The sequence below is a fragment of the Coenobita brevimanus genome, chromosome 57, assembly GCF_032717465.1.
Source record: "Coenobita brevimanus isolate Jiangsu-jjx chromosome 57, ASM3271746v2, whole genome shotgun sequence".
Taxonomy (NCBI): domain Eukaryota; kingdom Metazoa; phylum Arthropoda; class Malacostraca; order Decapoda; family Coenobitidae; genus Coenobita; species Coenobita brevimanus.
The window spans coordinates 45,395,872-45,419,335 of record NC_137010.1 but is presented as its reverse complement, the minus strand read 5'-3'; the positions used below and the strand labels follow the sequence as shown (position 1 = coordinate 45,419,335).

Genomic DNA, 23,464 nt, shown 5'->3' with positions numbered 1-23,464 from the left:
CAACAAAGACGATTTCGTTCATTATCTATCCACTCACAGTAACAGAACGAAATCTGGCTTGGTGACATTTTTTTTTTTTTTAGAGGAGGAATGTAACTACATAAAAGAGGCATTTAAAAAGTCATGTTACCCTGAAGGTTGATTATAAAACTCAAAAATAAAGCAGAAAGGATACTGAGAAGAAATAGAAGTTATAATATGAACGTGAATATTGCGAATGAAAGATACATATTTGCCCCAAACTCGGACAAGGCTTCCGTAAAAGGTGACTAAATAAATAAAGCAGGATTAAGAATAGCTCTTTCATCAGGGGTAAAGTTCAGCCAACCGATAGAGAGGAAAGGTGATAATAACGTTAATGAGAACAGTGTTATTTATAGTATACCTTGTAATGGTTGCCCAAAAGTATATACAGTATAGGTGAGACCGGGAGAGGTCTTGCGAAATGACTAACAGAATATAAGGCAGATGTGCCTGGTCATAACACCTTAACTTTCTTAGTCCTGTATATAGACCAGTGCCAACTGCCAAAATCCACCTAAATGGCAGGAATTTACGAGTTTAATGAAGCTGTTAGACAAAATGATGAGAAAAGCTTTAAAGGCCGCACATATATATGTACAGAGGAAGTCACTAATTACAGAGATGGCTTTATGCGTTGGTCGGCTACTGCGGTAGGTGTAGCTTTGTCTTTACCAAGTGGGAAGGGAAGAGTGAGTAATTAGGTATAGGGAGGAGCCAGGTCAGGTCACAGTGGGATTATCAGGTCAGGTCAACACAACAGAGGAGGACAGTCAGTCTGCATTAGACACGACAAAGGTCCTAGGGACGTCCTGTGTATAAATACCTCTGATTTCCTTACTTTTGTACAGTCACTCTGAGGATGAACTCTGTGTAGTCCGAAGCGTTAGAGGAATAGCGAAGTTAACCTCTTCCTCCCACCCATTCCTACACACACACACACACACACACACACACACACACACACACACACACACACTCATTATATATATATATATATATATATATATATATATATATATATATATATATATATATATATATATATATATATATATATCATCATCATCAGCCGTTTGAGTATCCACTGCAGGACCGGGCTATCCCGACCGAAGTCGGGACGATACAGCCAATGTATCTCTACCAAGTGGCTTAGGCTGTCTGGTAGAGATTGTATGTAGGGTGAGAAGTGCTTGTAAGTGTAATTGTAGTGTTGGAGTGGCTTTGGATGTGTGTGTAGTCTGTGAGCCAAGTGTAATCGGCCCGCGCAAGCCGACTGGGTGCAAGCATACTTTTATAGTAAGCGACACTGGTTCAACCACAGCACCCCTTGTGCCCATATATATATATGTATATATATATATATATATATATATATATATATATATATATACATACAGAGAGAGAGAGAGAGAGAGAGAGAGAAGCCGTCTTTCTTTTATGTGCTGAAGGATTCGTGCATAATAAAACCTCCTGTTGAGTGGATTACGCAATCGAACAGAGCAACTGCGACACCTGATATCAGCGCATAACTGTAAATCCCCTGCACACGCCAAGGATCGTAATATGAGACATCATCTTCGGGACTTTAGTGCGGCAAGTCGCAGGTGACACGTATTATTGTATGTGGGTTTACTCGTGCTTCATACCATTTGAACAAAGAGGAGTGTGAAGTAAGGCGCTTATTCATGTTGATGACTCTGTTGCAAGCGAAGTAAACAAATCTGTAAGGAGGAGGAGGAGGATGTTCTAGAGGAATCCCCCAAGGCCACAAGAACAAAGACTTTAATACTTTCAACACTAGTACGTCACTTATTTTTTTTCTTTACTTTATCAGACTGTTTATTCAGTTTGAGAGATATTTCCAATACAGAGGGTTATTTAAGTTTATTCCAGACTTTTCTTTTCAAAAAGTATATCCTAGACCAGGGGTTCCCAACCTGGGGTAAATTACCCCAAGTGGGGTAATTTGGTCTTTTGTGAAGGGTAATGGGGGAGGTAACAAAAAAAAAAAAATCTAAAAATCATACCAGTTATGATAGACTTCGGACCTATACTAAAATTCAGAGATGAATGTTTAAAGTCATGTTTATTTGGTATCAGTGTTAATAATAAAAATAAATTACTCCTTGCAATAACCCTCTTGGTTTTAGCCTAACCTTTAATTAAGTCCTACATTCAAACTAAAATCTAGGCATCAAAATGTTAATCAGCTAAAATGCAATAGTGGAAACATAAGCAATGAGGGGTAATGAGTGAAGAGAGGTGTGGAAAATGGGGTAATGGGTAAATAAAGGTTGGGAACCCCTGTCCTAGACTAAACAAATTCGTCTACAGATAGTAAGACTAAAATACACACTGACCTCCTTGAAGTACATGAATTAAGTAAGAGTAATAGATTTGTAAAGACGAGGAGTAGAAGGAGGAGGAGGAGGAGGAGGAGGATTACATAGGATTACATAGGAAAGCAAACAGCAACAGACCTTATGGTCCTTTCCAGGTTGCTTGTTACAGAGAAAACTATGACTACAAGATCTAACTCTACATGCTGAAGGATAAGGATAGTAAAGCAAGAAGGCTTCCCCAACCACCAAACCCTCCAGGAAAAAGTGAGAAAAAAACACCATGCTGCATGGAAAAACTGACATGGAAATTTCATAGGAAAAACTGGAAAGGAAAAGTCACATTCTATAATACTTTGTCTATAAGCTACCCGACTGAGTAACCTGAAAGGGAAAGTAATCAAATCAACTAATAGTTACGGCATGACATTATAAATCGGTACATTGAGTTTATGGGAAGTCTGTGGACATAACGTGGAAACTACACACTGCACAGTGTAGATGTTTAGGGGTGGTGCGGCAGCCTTGCCTGGCGCTTTTGAGGTAGGCAGCAGTCAATCAGGCCCTAGCTCCGTTCAATCCACTGAGACAAGGATCTCTCCCATGTGGGACAAGTACACAAGTTTCCTCCTGAAGCAGTGACCCCTGGTACATTAAAAAAATCCCTATGGTGGTCACTTGACTAACAGGGACCCTCAGTGATCCACAGCCCATCACAGATCGAAAGTGAGAGTAGTGACCATTAACTCAAGGTTATCTGTGCAGATCCTAATCTATGCTTATATTGCTTTCTTTGCATTGGGGAGATTGAAATATATACGACGGGTGTCTTAGATAAAAGGGGGGCTGCACAGTGTTGATGTGCAATGCACAGAGTGGATGTTTAGGGGTGGTGCGGCAGCCTTGCCTGGCGTTTTTGATGTAGGCAGCAGTCAATCAGGCCCTAGCTCCGTTCAATCCACTGAAACAAGGAACTCTCCCATGTGGGACAAGTACACAAGTTTCCTCCTGAAGCAGTGACCCCTGGTACATTAAAAAAAATCCCGATGGTGGTCACTTGACTAACAGGGACCCTCAGTGATCCACAGTCCATCACAGATCTAAAGTGAGAGTAGTGACCATTAACTCAGGGTTATCTGTGCAGATCCTAGTCTGTGCTTATATTGCTTTCTTTGCATTGGCGAGATTGAAATATATACGACGGGTGTCTTAGATAAAAGGGGGCTGCACAGTGCACAGTGTGGATGTGCAATGCACAGAATGGATGTTTAGGGGTGGTGCAGCAGCCTTGCCTGGCGTTTTTAGGTAGGCAGCAGTCAATCAGGCCCTAGCTCCGTTCACTCCACTGAGACAAGGAACTCTCCCATGTGGGACAAGTACACAAGTTTCATCCTGATGCAGTGACCCCTGGTACATTAAAAAAAATCTCGAAGGTGGTCACTTGACTAACAGGGACCCTCACTGATCCACAGCCCATCACAGGTCGAAAGTAATAGTAGTGACCGTTAACTCAGGGTTATCTATGCAGATCCTAATCTGTCCTTATATTAATTTATTTGCATCGAACAAATTGAAAAATGTATAATGACGTGACGCGACACTATGTACGGGTACGTTAAGGAGGAGGAGGAGGAGGAGCAGAGGAAGGAGGTGGTATGGGAACCTGGTAAGCCCAGGAGAATATGACCCATCACCGTCACCTACCGAGAGGTCATCGAGGTCAACACAGGTGGTGTAGTTGGACCAGGTGAGGTTGGTCTTGGGGTGTCTGAACCAGCGGCCGTCCTCCAGACACTCCCTGTGGGCCATACCTGAGGGCAGACAGGTATGGGGCTTAATTAGTGCACATGTGTGGCTTACGTTGGCTTTGGTTAGGTAGGATTAAGGTAGATTAGGTGTGTGGTGTTAGGGTAAGACAATTAGGTTTAAGACAGGTTATGTGTGAGTGAGTTTATGTTTCAGTAGGTGTGGTTAACTAGTGCAGGTGTGTGGGATTAGGTTAGGTTAGGCTAGGTTAGGTGTACTGGGTTAGGTTTGATTAGATATGAGGTTAGACAAGGATAGGATAAATACGTTTAGGTGTGTGGTGTTTGTGTAAATGTGTGGTGTTAATCAGTGTAGGTGTGGGGTGTTAGTTAGTGTAGGTGTGTGGTGTTAGTTAGAGTAGGTGTGTGGTGTTTGTTAGTGTAAGTGTGTGGCGTTAGTTAATGTAGGTGTGTGGGGTTAGTTAGTGTAAGTGTATCGTGTTAGTGAGGCTTGGTGTGTGGTGTGAATTAGCGTAGATGTGTGTTGCTGGTTAGTGTAGGAGTGTGGTGTTAGTTTGGATAGGAGTGGTGTGTTAGTGTAGGTGTGTGGGGTTAGATGATGTAGGTGTGTGATGTTTGTGAAGGCAAGTGGGGTTCATAGCATTGGTGAGTAGAATTTAGATGCTTTTATTTATTAAATTGTTTATGTATCTTGATTTTTCTGGAAAAAAATATATATATATATATATATATATATATATATATATATATATATATATATATATATATATATATATATATACAGTATATATATATATATATATATCCTGGAATCACTCCTAGCAAAGTTTGTTACTCCAAACTTAATTCAGATTAAAGCCTAAAGTCAAGGTCTGGTAATTCCGAGATATTTGAATATGTTGCGTTTGACTGAAAGCTGGAGGTGGGAGGAAGATTATGGAGCCGGACTGCTCTAAACACGAGTACCTTATAGTCTGTTGTACAGTAGACCTAAACACACTGAAAAATTACACATTAATTTTGTGTTAGACAGATAGATTGGTATTTCGTGATACTCAAAATTCGTCCTTTATGACTGCGTCTTTTTCACTCCATTCTTGTTAGTGCCAAAACATTTTATTCGGTTCAGGAGAGACTCATAGTGAAGGAGTTAATGAAATCCTAGCAGTTCATGGGAGGATATATATGTAGGCCAAACTCCAACGAAGTGTCTAGGATATCAACGACAACAGTGAGTGATGCAGGAAGTCAGTGAGAGGGAGTTAATTTGAGAAAAAGCCTTTGTTTTCTTCAAGCCATGTGTAATGTGTGTGTAGCGCCATACATAAAAGCAGTACTCTATTGTGGATTAAAATGACTGCTGGATAGATGCAGAAGGGTTATATTGAACATTGGAGGAGTAGAACCACAATACTGTGAAAAAAGTATATATGTGTACGTCTGGATAGTGTTAATACAGCTGTGTTGCATTACAGATGGAATAATCATCCACTAACGTTCTGAGACACAGCTCGACCAACGCCACTAAAAAGGAAAAATGAGATTTGTATGCTTTCTTTTTCTTCAACCATTTGTCATTCCCCTGAGAAATGAGTGTATTCGTATGTCTTTATATTATGTTCTATTACTGTAAAACTGCTTTGTTTTTGTCTAAGCAACGCAGTTTTTGTTTTAACTGGTATCAACTTCATAACTGACCGCCGTACAGCAACACTTGAGAGATTTAACTAAGTCTCCCGTTATCATTGTCTTAGGATTATATCAGAGACAAAAAGTATTCGTGTAGACTGATATCTGTGTTCCTTTTATGGTATGAAAAGCTAATCCCGAATGATGCAAAATGAAACTTTTTTTTTTTTCATTTATGATGATTTCAAGATGACATGTTCTGTACTGTTTCAAAATTATAAGGACTAAATTATAACAAATTCATTTCCAAGCACCACATACTAGAAAAGAAAAAAAAAAAAAAACATCCACAATCGTAAGTGCAGAAAAATTTAATGGGATTCTGTGAGTCAGAACTCCAGTTTGTGCTTTGACAAACATTGACCCTGTTTTTCTCTACCTCGAGTGTCTGGCTTTCGGTAAGTTGTTTATCGGAGATTCCTCCCCCCTTTGTCTGTCTGTCTGTCTGTCTGTCTGTCTGTCTGTCTCTCTGTCTCTGTCTGTCTGTCTGTTTCTCTCTCTCTCTCTCTCTCTCTCTCTCTCGAGAGAGAGAGAGAGAGAGAGAGAGAGAGAGAGAGAGAGAGAGAAGTGTATACATGGCTACCGATTCATCTGGCCCATGTATTTAAAATGTGTGGATATAGGCAGTAATGGTGAAATGGACGGAAGGAGGAGGAGAGGTAGACCACAGGTGAGACAGAGAGACATGATTAAGACATGTAGGAAAGTGAACTGGGATGAAATGATGATCAGCAGCAGAATGTCACCGTCTGAATATCTGTAAAGTGGATGGAAGGAAACGGAGAGTTGGTCTACGTGGGAGATGAAGGACAAGAACTGAGTATGATATGACAGAACCTGAGTTGGGCTGTGCTGAAAACTGCAACTGACTGATTAACTTGATAAACGGTGAAGTGGATCGGGGAGGGTGGGGAGGTACACCAAGGACGTGGCCGTGACAGGGGGCTGAGGAGTATACTCGTATACATGAGAGAGAACTGGGATGGAAATAAGAGCTGTTGTTGAGGTAAGTTAATCCCATCGATACAATGACACCTTTCTAATTTCGTACTTGCTGCCGCCACTTAATCTGAAACAACTTAGGAAGGACCTCTCTCACTGTGAAGGAGTTAGACGCAAAAGTCAACAATCCCTGCAGTGCGATATCGTAATTGTTATTTTATCCTTACTACTTTCACTCGATTCTAATCAGCTTAGGGGAGACGGCTCATAGTGAAATTTTTTGAAGTCAACATGGATGTCTTATAACCACGGCCACACGAAAACTAAGGCATGATATGGGGTCATCTAGATCTGTTCAGGACAGACGGACAGGCATCACAGGAGACAGATATACAGGGTGTGATTAGCAAGTGTGAATCATGTGATAAGTATGTAAAACTATCATGGCTATAAAATCATTGAATAAGTGCACTTAAATCTAGCACGTCCCATTACATGCTCAAGGGATGAACATGGCTTGATAAGAACGGGTTTTGAAAGAGCAGAACACCCTCGCCACACTACTGGTCTAAGGGTCAAGCATTTTACTTTGCCCTGTTACATTGCCTTTTCATAGGTTGTTCTAAAAATCCAGTTACTTCGTTCTTGCCCGAGTCTAAATTGTTACACTAAGTTTGGTCAAATGAAATCAAGACTGTTGAATTGATTTTGTTCTGTCATTGACCACTGACCCATTGCTATTAAAATTAGAGCTCTTCACCCTTGGCTGACCCTCAGTCCTTCCATCATATTTGGGCCTTTGACGGATTGTTCTCAAAATCTAATCACTTCATTTTTGTTTTGCACTGAAACGTCACAAAAACCTTCGTTTAGATCGGAAAGAACGGTTTAAGTTCATCTTGCCATGTGATCTGAACCTTTATCTTATTTTGCTACAAAAAAGTTAACACTGTGGCTGAACCTCATCTCACCCACCAGCTTGGTCTAAATCGGATCAGAAGCAAAACTGTACAAGTTGACTTTGCAGTGTGACTTTGACCTTTGATCTGGAGCTTCAAAAAACAATAGGTCAGCCACTTAGTTGACCCTGAAATCTTCCATCAGGTTTGGTTAAAAACGCAAAAAAACTGTTTGATTTATTGAATTTATACGCACACACACACACACACACACACACACACACACACACACACACACACACACACAATAGATTATATATATATATATATATATATATATATATATATATATATATATATATATATATATATATATATATATATATATATATATACACACACACTCGCTGAGATGTCAAGTCATTCCTATTTTCAGAAATGAGTCAGAACTCGGGAGCCGGTGGCCCGATTGGACTGGATATTGTTTTATTCTTCTGGTTAGAGTATTTTAAAGTACCTTGCTCTAACAAAAATTTGCACTAATGCGCCGTTTTTGCTGTTTTACAGTAACCAACAAACATACAGAAATTGGATCATTATAATACAGATTATACTACACCATTATACTATACAATTCTAGGAGTATAAGGAGGGAGGAAGGAGAGGCGAGAGAATGATAATAAAACACGTCACTCTTCTCTCTTGTCATGCTGGTAATTTCAATGCCGGATCAAGGATGAACCCATCCCAAGCACAAAAAGCAAATACTAACTTTCAAAACAAAAGGCCAGAAATGAGTCATAACTCTGAAACCAGTAGCCCGATTGGACTGGAAATTATTTTATTCTTCAAGTTTGGGCATTATAACATTAACAATTCCTTGCTCTAACAAAAATTTGTAATACATGCGCCGTTTTTGCTGTGTTTTGGTAACAAACCAACAAACATACAGAAATTGGATCATTACAATATATATATGCATATAGATAGATAGAGAGATAGATAGATAGACAGACAGATAGATAGATAGGTAGGTAGTCTGAGAGATAGTTAGAGAGAGAGAGAGAGAGAGAGAGAGAGAGAGAGAGAGAAAGTGAGAGACTGACACACACACACACACACACACACACACACACACACACACACATATATATATATATATATATATATATATATATATATATATATATATATATATATATATATATATATATATATATATATATATATATATATATAGCCCGACGCCCTAATCCCGCAAAGGGTGGCCGCAGACAAAACGCCTCCAAGTCACTCTCTCACCCACCATTTGACTACCCTCCCCCCAACTCACACCCCCCTCCCTCATATACCTCTCAACTCCATCCCTCCACCTCATCCTCGGTCTACCCCTCCCTCTCCCTCCCTCCACCTCACCTACATACACCCTCTTAGTCAGTCTTTCATTCTCCATTCTCTCCACATGTCCAAACCACCTCAGTGTATTTCTCCTAATCTTCTCAACCACATCCACATCTACCCCACAACGTTCCTTCACTTCTTCATTCGTCAACCTGTCCCTCCACGTCACTCCACATGCTCCTCTCAAGTAACTCATTTCCACTGCTCTCACTCTTGACTTGTTCCCCTCTTGCAAGGTCAACGCCTCGCTTCCATACGTCAGGGTAGGGATCACAATACCATCATGCAGTGACTTCTTAACTTCCATACTCACCTCCCTATTTCTCATCACTGCTTTCAGTGTACCAACAACCTTCCTTCCCTGCTGTACCCTTTCACGTTATTCATCCCCCAAAGTTCCATCCTTACTCATCACACTACCCAAGTACTTGAATGCACTCACATTCTCCATATCCTTGCCATCCAACATCACTGCACACTCTGTGACTTCATTCCTCTCAAACACCATAACGTTACTTTTGTTTACATTAACTTTCAGCTTCCTCCTCCTACACACTGTCCCAAATTCATTCACCAAACCTTGCAACTCCCATTCATCTTCACTCAACAATACTGTATCATCAGCAAACAGCAACACCGGAAGCTTCCAAATCTCACCCTCATTCATTAGGGCCACCCCCACATCCACTGCCCTACCTTGCACCTCCTTTACAACCCCATCCATATATATATTAAACAGCCATGGAGACATCACACACCCCTGTTTCAGTCCCACATTGAGATCAAAGAACTCACTCAGCTCACCATCCACTCGCACCGTAGCCCTAGTTCCCTCGTACATACTCTTTACAGCACTCAACATTTTCCCCTCCACTCCATATATTCTTAATACCTTCCACATACCTTGCCTATCTATTCTGTCATAAGCTTTCTCCAAGTCCATGAAGGCAGCATACACTTTCCTTCCCTTCTCTAGATACTTCTCCACTAAACATCTTAGAACAAATATCTGATCTACACACCCTTTTCCCTTCCTAAATCCCCCTTGTTCTTCTCCAACTAGCTCCTCTGTCATATGCCTAACCCTATCAATGAGTATTCTACCATATATTTTACCAGTCACACTAAGAAGGCAAATACCCCTATGGTTACCACATACTTCTCTCTCCCCTTTTCCTTTGTACAGAGGAACAATTATACCTGATTTCCAGTCCTCTGGAACCCTTCCCTCTTCCCAAGCCAATCTACACAACTTCCATATCCACTCCACAACAATCTCGCCCCCATACCTAAGCATTTCACCACACACTCCATCAATTTCTGGGGCCTTTCCCAGCTTAATCTTCTTCATCACTTCCACTACTTCCGACCTACTGATCTCTTCCTCCCTCCTCTCATCTCTTCTTCTCCCAGCCATTCCCCAACCACTTATACTCACACTGCTCTCACTCTCTACATTCAACAAATCCTCAAAGTGCTCCTTCCATCTCCTCAATTTCTCTCTCTTCTCCACCAACAATCTATTATTCCCATCTTTCACCCCCCTATTATTTCCCCTTTCACACTGCCTTACTTTCTTTACCTCCTTCCAAAACAATTTCTTACTCTCCCTCCATTTCACACACAGATTCCTCCCAAACTCTTCATCCACTTTCTTCTTACTCTCCTTCACCAGTCTCTTAACCTCCCTTCTCCTGCTCACATATACCTCTCTCTTCTCTCTCTCATCTTCTCCCCTACCTCTACTCGCCAACCATTCACCATATGCCTTCTTCTTTTGTTCCACAGCTCGTTTCACCTCATCATTCCACCATGCTGTCCCTTGCACACCCTTGCATCTCCTCCTCACTCCACAAACCGCCTCACACGCTGCGCCTATCTCTTCCGTGACTATCTTACATACGTCTTCCACCCCTTCCATCTGCTCTAGCTCATACCTTCCCAATCTTTCTTCCATTATGCTCTTATACTCTGTCATTTTCTCACTATCTTGCAATTTCTCCACTCTTCTCACAGGAGCTGCTTCCTCCTGTCTTCCCCTTCGCCTCCTCAACCACTTTCTTTGCATCTTTACCTTGGCCATCACTAAGTGATGGTCCGAGACTCCATTCCCCCACCCTCTCCACACTCCTGCATCCAACACTTGTCTTCTCATTCGTTCATCCACACACACGTAGTCTATCATTGCCTTTCGTTCAACAAGTTCACCATCCATCCTCCTCATTACTCTCCATGTATACCGGTGGATCATCTTATGACGAAAGTAGGTGTTGGCTATTGCCAACCCCTTACAAGCACAGATGTCCACCAAAGCACTACCATTCCCATCTACTTCAGCTGGCACACCCCACTGACCAACCACTCCATCCACTCGTACATTCCCAACTTTGCCATTCATGTCTCCAATCAACAGCACTCTCTCGCTCCTCTCAAACTTGTCCATACATGCTTCTACTCTCGCCCAAAACTCATCTTTCACTCTTGCCACTCGATCCTCTGTTGGAGCATACACACATACAATCGCCCATGCTTGTGTACCTACTTTCATCCTCACCCATACAATCCTTGCACCCACTGTTCCATACTCTCTTCTATTCTCCTTCCACTTCTTGCTTATCATCAGATATACTCCCTCTCTTGCCCTCTCATTCTCACTGACTCCCGCACATATACCTACACCATATTCCCATTCTCTCACCCTTTCACCTTTCCATTTAGTTTCAGTCAATCCACAGATATCCACTTTTGCATCCTCAAGCACCTGAACAATCTCTCTCTCTTTCACTTCATCATTCACTCCTCTCACATTCCATGTTCCCACCCTAAGAATGTCCTTTGTCCGTTCCTTAGTCGTCAACGTATGGTCCGTCCGGGTCCGAGGCGCTTTATTCGCTTTTTTAGTTAGTTCTTTTTACGAGGTGGGGCACTAACCCACCACCAACCCTTTTAGTCGCCTCGCACGACAAGCAGGGATACTGGGGGAGTATTCTTGAAACCCCCCTACCTGTTGGTTTTCCATTGAGTTCGATGATAACAAGACTGTACTTTCATTTTATCATGAGCTGGTCCTATTAGGTCGTCAGGTGGCTGTACAGACCGATTTCAGAGGTGCAAATCCTGCTGCATGTGGTGCACGGATAGGTCACGGCTCTAGTTGCTGTTGCAGTTCGGTGGCGTGTCTCTCATGCTTCCAGCAGGTACTGACAACGATTATCTTGATAGGTGCTGCAGGCATTCTTCATGGAAGTCCGCCACTTTGTTCTGTTGCTGGTGGTTCTCTAAAGGTCTTTGGCACTGATACCGCTGCATTATAGGTTTGTTTTAATAATGTCCTTATAGCGCTTCCATGGGCAACCTTGCTGCCGACTGCCCATGGAAAGTTTGCTGTACAGGAGCTGGCCAAAGATCCTGGAATCATCCATGCGGATTGCATGGCCTGTCCAACGTAACTGTACGTTTAGGATCATCATTTTTATGCTGGTGGTATGGGCCCTTTTGAGAACGTGAATCTGTCTTGCCATCGGATCTTCAGAATGGAGCAAAGGCAGCGCATGTGAGACATTTCAAACTGCTTGACGTGGCATCTGTACAGCGTCCAGAATTCACATCCGTACAGGAGTGAGGAGAAAACTATTGTTCTGTACACCAGCAGTTTTGTTGACAACCGGATGTTATGATGCCGCAGTACTCTGGTATGTAGGCGACCAAGAGTCTGACTAGCCTTTGAAATCTGATCAGTGATTTCTTTGTCCATGATCCATCACTGGAGATGGCGGTGCCCAAGTACTTGAAGATCTCCACCACTCTCAGTTTGGAGTCATTGACAGAGATATTGGGTGCAGTTGTGTCTGAGCGAGGTGCAGGTTGATGAAGAACCTCAGTTTACTCAATACTAAAAGTCAGTCCGAACAACTGCGGGGCTTCAGCAAACCTGTTAACGATGTGTTGAAGATCATTTTCAGTGTGGACCAAAAGTGCACAGCTATCAGCGAAGAGGGCGTCGAAGACGAGTTTCTCTGCTGTCTTTTTCTTTGCACTCATGTGACGGTCAAAGAGTGATCCAACATGGTGATATCACAGGTATATGCCTTGGTCCAAGTCTTTCACTGCATGGTTGAGGGCACATGCAAAAATTAACTGAAGAGGGCAGGAGCCAAGACACAGCCTTGTTTCACGCCATGTCTATCAATCAATCAATCAATTAGTCAATCAATCTTTCATAGCCATATTGCTATCGAGAGCGTGCGTGTAAATGCAGGGTGTCCCTGGACTTACCGTAATAACTTCAGGAGGTGGTTGTAGCGTTGATTTTGAGCACCAAATGCTATATCGACATGGGTTCAGTTTTCAGCTGTTACGAAGCTACATTACTGATGACATTCAGGGTGAAAATGATCTCCCTCATTCATTCACCAGTAAATGTAGCTTCGTAATGATTTGGAATTGGACCCATGCTGATTTATTATTTTTTTAAATAATACTCAGCTCTTGAATCATGCTCTGAAGTTAGCGCATCAAGTCCCTGGACACCTTCTGTATATAACCCATGTGGTCACACACACACACACACACACACACACACACACACACAAAATGGCACCATGACAACAGAATACAAGATTTCCAAATTATTAGCAACTTTTCATCAGCCGATCAGTGTCATCAATGAAGTGACATCATTACAACAGCTGGCTTAACACTTCAGTACGATGGCGTCTGCTTTGCTACTGCTGGACGATTTTATTCAGCTTAAAATTCCCCCAGTCGTGGAGGTGTTAATCAAGACTACATATTTAACTTCTCCAGTCCGAAAATTTCCCTTAAAAAAATTTAACTTTCAGTCCCATGACGTATTTTCGTATTGCAACTGCCAGAGGACTGTATGCGACTTAAAAACGTTCTCTGTTGTGAAGTGATTAATGAAGACTGTATAATCATTCAGGCTTGAGAGTTCTTGAATTGAAAAAAGAAATCAGGGAGTAGCAAAAACAGAATGGAAATGAACGTCTCCTACCTGAAAGAGTTGAAAGTTTCGTCTGGAGATAGCGAAAATAAGATGCAGGGCACGTCACCGTAGTGAAGGGGTTGATGCAAGGAAACAACTGGCAACGTCGTCTCATCGGATCTCTGTAATCAAAGAAGCGGCATCGTCACACCAGCTGATTAATGTAAACAATTAATCAGGAGGGAGCAACTTTGATCATTACCCTGATTACTTAAACATGAAAATGTACAGTGGCCATTATTTTATATTAATGAGCAGAGTTGTAATGAGATTGAACTTTACCCCAACAGTCCAACTCCAGCTGTTTCCACATTAACCCTTTCAGTACGGGAACAACTTTTATACTTTATTTCTGCCACCACCAGACGATTTTACTCAGCTTAAAGACAGACTTCGAACAGAAAAGATAAAACACGGCCTTTGTTGATTCTTTCACAACAAGAGGTCCTAAGTTAGATAAAATCGTCTGTTGGTAACTGGAATACACACACACACACACACACACACACACACACACACACACACACACACACACACACACACATACACACGGGACTTATCTTGGAAAGATCATATTACATCTCTTTGGAAAGATCATATTACATCTCTTGTAAAATCTGGTTCCAAGAGATTAGGTGTGCTAAGCCGACTCCGTGCCTTCTTTACCTTACTGCACAATTGTTGACTCTATACACGGGTTTTATCCGCCCCTGTGCGGAGTACAACTCTCATGTGTGGGGAGGCTCCCCACATACAGCTCTTCTCAATAGGGTGGAGTCAAAGGCTTTTCGTCTCATTTACTCTCCTCCTCTTACTGACTCCCTTCAACCTCTGTCTCTTCGTCGCACTGTTGCATCTTTATCTCTTTTCTATAGCTACTTCAATGATCACTGTTCCTCTGAACTGTCTGCATGCATTCCTCCATCTCTATGACTGGCGAGTGGCACCAGTCTAGCAGCAAACTCTCATCCCTTTTCTGTCCAGCTCCCAATAGCAAGAGTTAACTGTTATTCCCAGTCCTTCATTTTTGCAACAGGTCAACTCGAACTGTCTCCCTTTGTCTGTATTTCCTGCTTCCTATGATCTTCAGTATTTCAAATGCAGTGTGTCCAGGCATCTCGAAATGATAGGATCTTGAATTTGGTTCTCTCTTGTATTTTGTTTTTCTCTTTGAAGGAACAATAATTGCGGGCTCGTGGCCTTTGGTTCCTTCTTCCTCGCATAAAAACACACACACACACACACACACAAATGTCATTATAATGAGTGGCTTAAAGAAGTTGTTGTTGCTGGTGTGGCCCAAGGCTCCTGTGGCGAGAACTCAGTGGACTATAGACTAAAGGAACCCATATTCCTGAGGTTCACCATCCTCTGTTCGAGGGATAGGGGAGAGAGATGAAGGACATTTCTGTCTGCAGCAACTGCTGGGTATGTTGGTGCCATCGCGTGAAGGTGTCCCTTCCAGTCCTGGGTTCAAGAAGTATCTGTTCTGTACAGGCAGGTATACAGAATTTCACTGGCATCTGCATCACTCTGTCAGTCTGTCCTTAGGGTACCTGCAGTAGACAGGCTGTCGCAAGAAAACTGTGCCAACTGTCAAGAAGTTACAGGTAGGCAAATTCTTATAGCAATAAATACTTCTTAAACCAGTGCCCAGTTCTGTCTTTTCGGGGGTACTGTTAGTAGTGACCTTCCATATGAATTATGAATATCAATTTCAACCATAAAATCTCAAAAACTGTAGCTCGGCAACGGTTGAGATTTCGATCAAGGATAATCGAGCTTTTGTAACTCATAATTAGCCCAAGAATAACCTCCAGTTGATTGAAACATGTTTTACTGGACACTTGTCAATTGTTTATTTATAACATTCAGTCGATGTGATGGCGCTTCGTATTAATTTACACTGGTCACCTGATGTAGTTCCAATGTACTAGAAGTTTGTTTACCCTACTCACCTGATGCTACTCTACCATGTATTATTCATTGGCATATAAGCATCTGATGCAACGGTACCAGGTATTTGTTTACATTAATCAGCCAGTGCGATGGTGTACTAATTGCACTGTTCAACAAAATATTAACTTTTCTTGTCCCACGAACAAAAATAGGTGGACCTTTTAGTATTTTTTATTAATCTGTTTTTAGAAATTTTCTATCAGGCATGGTTTCTAAATGACAGAGCAATTAAATTTTACAATTAGTGTATATTACTCATTCATAAATAAGATTGGTATTACACTTTAAAAACTTACCTCTAAAATGTAGAAGTGTATGATTTTCGGCTATATGTGGCCTCAGGAACATCCCTTCTTAATGTCCAGTAGTAATCTGCCAACATAGAGGGGGCCCCACTTTCCTTGGTACCACTTTTCCATGTCTAAAATGTCCTGATGAATCTTTCGCTGTGCTCATCACTGATTGCCCTAAGATCTTCCGGGAAAAAGTCTACGTGCGAGTCCAAAAAGTGGATTTTTGGACTCATATTGCACCCCAAACCTTTATATGAAGTCAACAGATCTTTTTACAGCATCACAGTACTTTTCTGATCTGTGATTTCCGTAAAAATGTTTGCAAACTTTCTTAAATGACAGACATGCAGTTTTTTCAACTTCATTTAGCTCTTCATCGAACTTTTCATCTCGAAGGAGTTCTCTGATCTGTGGCCATACAAAAATACCCTCTTTGATTTTTGCATCACTGATTCTGAGGAATTTATTCCTCAAATTTGTGAATCCATGGCCAGTAATATCCATACCTTTGACGAAGTTCTTCATCAACCCAAGATTAATGTGCAGAAGGAGGCAGATAAATTTTCTCAGGATCAGCAAGAGTAGGAATGAAGACATTCTTATTCCCTGGCATCAGTGATGTTCTTTTTGGCCACACTTTCTTTACATAATGATTTTTCTTGTCCCGGCTGTCCCACTCACAGAGGAAACAACAGAACTTCGCTAACCAAGTTGCATTCCAAGTAAAAGTGCCACAGCCTTTAAGTTAACACATACATTCCACTTAAAGTCCTCATGCTTAATATTTTTTCAAAAGAAACATCATGTTATCATCAGAATCCTTCATGTTAGCTGCATGAGCCAGAGGAATGGAGGGGAACTTATTTCCATTGTGGAGTAGAGCCACTTTCAAGCTTACTTTTGGTGAGTCAATAAACAAGCGCCACTCATCTGTGTTACATTCTTGGACAAGTGCCTCCATAACAAAACGAACATCATTGCAAAACACCAGACCATCTTCAAGGGAGAAAACGTCATGGTGATCACAACAAAAACAAACTTTAGTTTCTTTCTGGAGAAGATTCCAGCCCTTTAACCCGCCCCATCCCGACCACTTTTCCACCACTGACTCCCCCCAATCCCGACCATTTTAGGAAAATTTTTTTTGGCTCAAACCTTTGCTTTTGGTGAGAAACATCGAAAATTCATAGAGAAATCGCTCACCTGATGTTTAAAATACTCATTACAGGTAGGAGTACCTCATTACCTTACTGGGTTTTCTATCAGGCTGGTACCAAAGAAAACGAGTTCTATGGGAGGATAACTATTTCACACCACTCATAAACGGTATTTATTTATTTACTTGGTACGAATTTATATGTAGTACAAGAGTATATTGGTTTTCAAGCAGTAATATAGGCATTATAAGCATTGTTTCACTCACTAATACCTGACCTTTTTTTGCCACATTACCTGATCATCATTTCTAACTGTTTCTTCCTCTAATGCTATGTAAAGTTTGTCCTCCACATTGTCATTGATTGGGGAATCACTCTGGCCCTGAATTTCGTACCGTGGCATGACATGGCTATACTGGCCAGGTCACTGATAACAGGTGAATTGCTGAGAAAATGGCATGCAGGGGGGGGAGGAGGTCATGCTGGGTAAGGCATTGTCCCTGCCTGGCATCTTGTTGAGGAAGGTGTCACGTGTATACTTACCAAAAATAACTCACGAAAATTGAAAATTGTGCAAATTAGGGACCTTGCAATTTTTTCGCGTTTATGTACATCGACGGGATTGGCAGTGACAAAACATGTGGACGTTAAAGAACGTCGACGGGACACCGCGGGTTAACCCGGAACCCCAGAGTTTGGCTTGCTTCTTAACCCCTTAACCGCGGGGCGTCACTTTCGTGACGCTCGGCTACAATGGATCATACCGCGGGGCGTCACTTTTGTGATTCTGTGTTATTTTGAATTATCCCGGGCTCTCAAGTGGTGGCTTGTATCATATATCAGTACTGCCAATGTTCAACACTAGTCAGCACTCCAAATCTCATCTGTACTCCCATCCATTGTTGACATTTTAGCTATTTTAACCCCTTCCTGACTCCCCTCCCTACCTGCCCTCCATTACCCTCTCCTCTCACCTCCCACGCCGCGCTGCGCTACGGAAATTTCCCCCTTCTCTTTCCACAGATTTCATCCATTGAAATAAGGCCTATGCCCTATATTTTTACCCAATAATATATACCAAAAAAAAAAACAGGTAAGTGATAGTGTTATACTCCAGAAATTGCCTAATTATCACCTGACAACACCTCACGTGCATTCATTCGCTACATTACCACGGTAATTTCCCCTTTGATTTATGCCTTGTAATCGATGTCTGTAATAAAAATATATATCAGAAAGGAAGGGAGAATCCTAATTGACATTTACAGTCACCTGGAACTACCTATTTCTATATTTATTGCCGAGATTTTCTACCTATAAAAAATTAGCATGTAAGTTAGCAGCAGTAAGCCTAAAGTGTCATTGTCAACCCTTCCCTTCTCAGATAATTTACCCCCTTCTTGACTCCCCTCCCTACTTGCCCTCCATTACCCTCTCCTCTCACCTCCCACGCTGCGCTGCGCTACGGAAATTTCCCTCTTCTTTTTCCACAGATTTCATCCATTGAAATAAGCCCTATGCCCAATATTTTTACCCAATAATATATACCAAAAAAAAAACAGGTAAGTGATAGTGTTATACTCCTGAAATTGCCCAATTATCACCTGACAAAACCTCACGTGCATTCATTCGCTACATTACCACGGTAATTTCCCCTTTGATTTATGCCTTGTAATCGATGTCTGTAATAAAAATATATATCAGAAAGGAAGGGAGAATCCTAATTGACATTTACATTCACCTGGAAGTACCTATTTCTTTATTTATTGCCGAGATTTTCTACCTATAAAAAATTAGCCTGTAAGTTAGCAGCAGTCAGCCTAAAGTGTCATTGTCAACCCTTCCCTTTTCAGATAAGCCGCGGCATTTAGTTCCTTGTCCTCCACTGCAGAGACAACATGTCGCACTCGCGCCCCGCCATTCCTGCCGCTTCTGCGCCCATTGCAAAGGGCCCCGTGACCTCTACCCCCAAGAAAAGTGTTGAGGCAAGCAGGAAAGGCCTCAGTGACTCTGCAGTGGCACGAGAACTTGCTGAATTGTCGATGATAATAATGGACAGCGATTTTGACGATTCCGGTGAATCGTGTGATGAGCCGGGTGAACTTATCGCGCCAGAAACAGCGACAACAAGTGCTCCTACCAGTGAATCTGTGTGTAGCTCCAAGGGAAAGGAGCCTTTAGTGCAGGAAGGAAAAGAATTTGGGAAGGGAGTGAAAAGGCGGCGTGTTAGCCCCAGAACAATGCCCCCACGTGACCCAGCCCGCCATGAGTCACGAGATCATTCACCTCCCCGTTCCCCAAGCCCCGCTTTACTCATCTCGTCATCATCGTCGGCTGAGTTATCTCCGGAGTCTTCGTCGTCGGAGTCACCACCAGCATCAACAGTGAAGGCCGGCCGTAGAGGTAGAGGTAGATCTAAGAGAGTGAGAAGTAGTGTAGCTAGTAGGGTAAGGGCTGCTAGTGCTGTACGGCAACCTAGGGTCAGTGCGAGTGACCTTGACCGTGATAAGCCTCCCTCTCAGCCAACCTCCACCACCACCACCACCACCATCCCTCCACCGCCACGCCAGGGAATCCTGGACGCCTTCGCGTGGACGGAAGGGTCAGATTTTGTCCCCGAAAACCTGGTTTTCGATGAGAGCTCGTCAGGAGTTCAGCCTGCCTTCACTATGGACGAAAATGCTGAGTGTGTCGACTACCTTTTGGCCTTCCTAGATGACGAAGTCATGCAGCACATATGTGATGAGACTAACAGGTTCGAATCACAACGTGCTGCTAGTGGTACAGGTGCAGCCAAGATGCAACAGTGGACCATGCTGGGAGTGCAGGAGCTGTATGTGTTCTTTGCCCTCATGCTTCTTATGCCACACTCCAAGAAGCATGAGTTGGAAGAATACTGGTCCATGGACCCCTTACTACCCTCACCGACCTTCAACAAGTACATGGCCAGAGATCGCTTCCGGAACATCATGGGAATCCTGCACTTTGCCGACAACGATGTACCTTCCCAAACCGACCCACTCTGGAAGATCCGGGAGATTCTGAACAGAATGAAGGATAAGTTCATGTCATTCTTCCACCCATTTCAGAAGGTTGTCATTGATGAGTCCTTGGTTCTGTTCAGAGGACGTCTTCGGTTTGTTCAGTACATTCCAAGCAAACGCCATCGCTTTGGAATTAAGTTCTTTGTACTGTGCGACTGTAAGACGGGGTACATCCTTGACTTCGTCATATATTCAGCCAGCACTGTCGATCTCGATAAAACACACCCCCTTGGCTTCTCAGGCTGTGTAGTGAAAGTGCTCCTAGAAAAGTATTTTGGTGGGAATCATGTGCTGTATACAGACAACTACTATACAGCACCGAAACTTGCCAAATACCTTTCTGAGCACGGCATTGGCTCCTGCGGCACTGTCAAAAGTAATCGTGCCAACTTCCCCAAATTCCCAGAGGCAGGAAACTCGCAGCGAGGAGACGTGCACCTACGCAAGTCTGAGAAGATGCTGGCAATACGGTGGCATGACAAGAGAGTCGTGCACATGCTCACCACCGTACATAAGGGGGAGATGAGAGACAGTGGGAAGGTCGACCGTAGGACAGGCGAACCTGTGATGAAACCTGATGCTGTGTTGGACTATAATATAAACATGCGGCTGGTGGACAAGTCCGACATGATGATTGGTGAGATCGACTGCCTCAGGAAGAATACTAGGTGGTACAGGAAAGTTTTTCTGCATCTCATAGATATGACGATGCTGAACGCCTTCATCCTGTACAAGATGAAGGTAAAGCCACCCAAGTCCTTCTCCCTGAGGTTGTTCGCCAGGACTTGTGTCCAGCAGCTGCTGGAAAAATATGGTAAGGTGCAAGCAGCAACTCCAAGGCGCCATCCAGTTACACTTCCCGACCGACTTGAGCAGAGGGCGTATATGGAGCGGCACAGACTTGAGCTAATGCCTGCCACAGGGAAAAGGAAGGCTGCGATTCGCAGGTGTCAGGTATGTGCGCATACCACACGCCGCACACCTGAGCATAAACGCACCTCTTGGCAGTGCGCTGAATGCCAGGTTCCCCTCTGTGTAACCTGCTTCTTCGATTATCACAGCCAGAAGCAGTTCTAACAGTGCAAGTGTGGAAGCAGAATTATTTGGAAATAATGTGTAAATAATGTGTAAATAATGTGTAAATAGCAGGTGAAAGCAATGGATGTTCAGTTCATATGATTGAACAGTGTACTATAGTTTCATCTTACTGAAAGTGACAGTGAATAACATATTGTAAGTAAAATAGAAGGGTAAATATTGAAAATAGAATAGAAAATGTAAATAGTAATGTAAGTAATTAGTAATATAAGAATATGAGTACAAATAATTTATGTTATAACAGTGAGAGTGAATCCGTGGCTCTCTACGTATTTTACTGACTGAAAAATAGAATGACTTCAGTGACAATAAAATAATACGACTGAATGAAACTTATGGAGAAAGACTCCAGATATATATAAGTGTGATATAGTAATAGAAATATAAAGTGTGAGGGGTTTTATGAATAATAAATGACAGAGTGCCTAGAGCGAACTAGCGCAAGTGCGGCGATCAGACGCGCTCGTAATTTCCATTGCTTTCACACTGTTTTTTTTTTAGTATGGATCCCAAACTACTTGAAAATGGTAGAATAGTGTTTATAGTGTTTGTATCTGGCTGTGGTAATCATATAACGGGTTGTCGGGAAGTGTAAAGTGGAGATTTAGTTACCCTACTTCAGAGGTCTCCACAAGTCCTACGGAAACTGACGAAGGCTCAACAATCATTCCAGGAGAAAGCTGAAGGTATGTGCTATAAGCATATATAATTTTATTATTCTAGGACTAATAACTGATTTTTAGCAAATATTTTTTGAGAGTCTCTCGGAGCCCAAATAACCCCGCGGGACACGCAAGTAATTGGTAAACAAGCCCGCGGTGTAGGGGTTAAACAAATTTAAATCGTGGACGAGATCATTAACCCGCAGAGTTCCGTCAACATATGGGTACGTTGCAACATTTTGCATTTGCCAGTCCCAGCGACATACCGGTACGTCGCGCAAATGCAAGGTGCATAATTTGCACAATTTTAAAATTTTGCACTTGATTTTCGGTACGTACGGTCCCTCGACCTTCCCCTACCTGCCACCAGGCGGTGACACTCAGCGACCCCGCACGACCCGCGCTCACCCGCAGCTCGATCACTCACATGTTAGCAACGGTCCTCCTCAGACATAGCAAAGAGAGGTCTCTCAGAGGACGAAATTCAAGCCGCCCTGGACACCTTTACAGGCGACAGTGATTCCCCACTGGTTGACGAGGTTGTAGACAAAGATTATGTGCAGCCAGAGGAGGAGGAAACCACCAGCAGTGATGAGGAAGTCCCGTCCCCCAGGAAGCGGCAGTACGTGACTTACCGTGCTGCTAGAGAGGGGCAGCCGGCCAAAAAACAAGGTGGAACGTCCTCTACCCAGCCCCAGCATGATGTGGAGCCCGAATTTGATGACGAGGACGAGGACGAGGACGAGGATGGAGCTGTGGGACGTGCTGCCATGTGGTACGGACATGAGGTGATTACTCATTGTGGCCCCGAGCGCACAGCATGTCAGACGACCAGGTATGGGCCTAGTCTTTTGTTTGAGGAGGTAGGAAGTGCCATGGAGATAGTGGGGAGTGAAAGGGAAAGTGCAGGGAGGAGTATGGAAAGTGAGAGTGGCGGGAGTGAGTCATCACTCTCCCGTGGTGGTGTGAGGTGGCGGGGTGTATCACGTGGGCGAGTGAGGGTGGGTCCTGAATCACGTGGAGTTGTGATGGAGAGGAAAGGTAGGGAGGAACCACTCCCCAGCACGTCTTATGCTCCCCAATATTCCCTAACACATGGGCGAGTGAGGGTGCGTGAAAAATCACGTGGTGTTGTGATGGAGGGGGAAGGTGGGGAGGAACCACTCCCCAGCACGTCTTATGCTCC

General features: G+C 42.9%; 1 protein-coding gene across 1 annotated transcript in view; it reads right to left on the bottom strand.

Moving 5' to 3' along the window:
- Window positions 1-23,464, bottom strand: part of LOC145401981 (calcitonin gene-related peptide type 1 receptor-like) — a 150,328-nt gene that overhangs the window by 103,255 nt on the left and 23,609 nt on the right. The window contains exon 4 of the mRNA XM_080274083.1: window positions 4,068-4,174. Within this exon, the coding sequence (XP_080130209.1) occupies window positions 4,068-4,174 (107 nt within the window). The remainder of the gene's footprint in view (window positions 1-4,067; window positions 4,175-23,464) is intronic.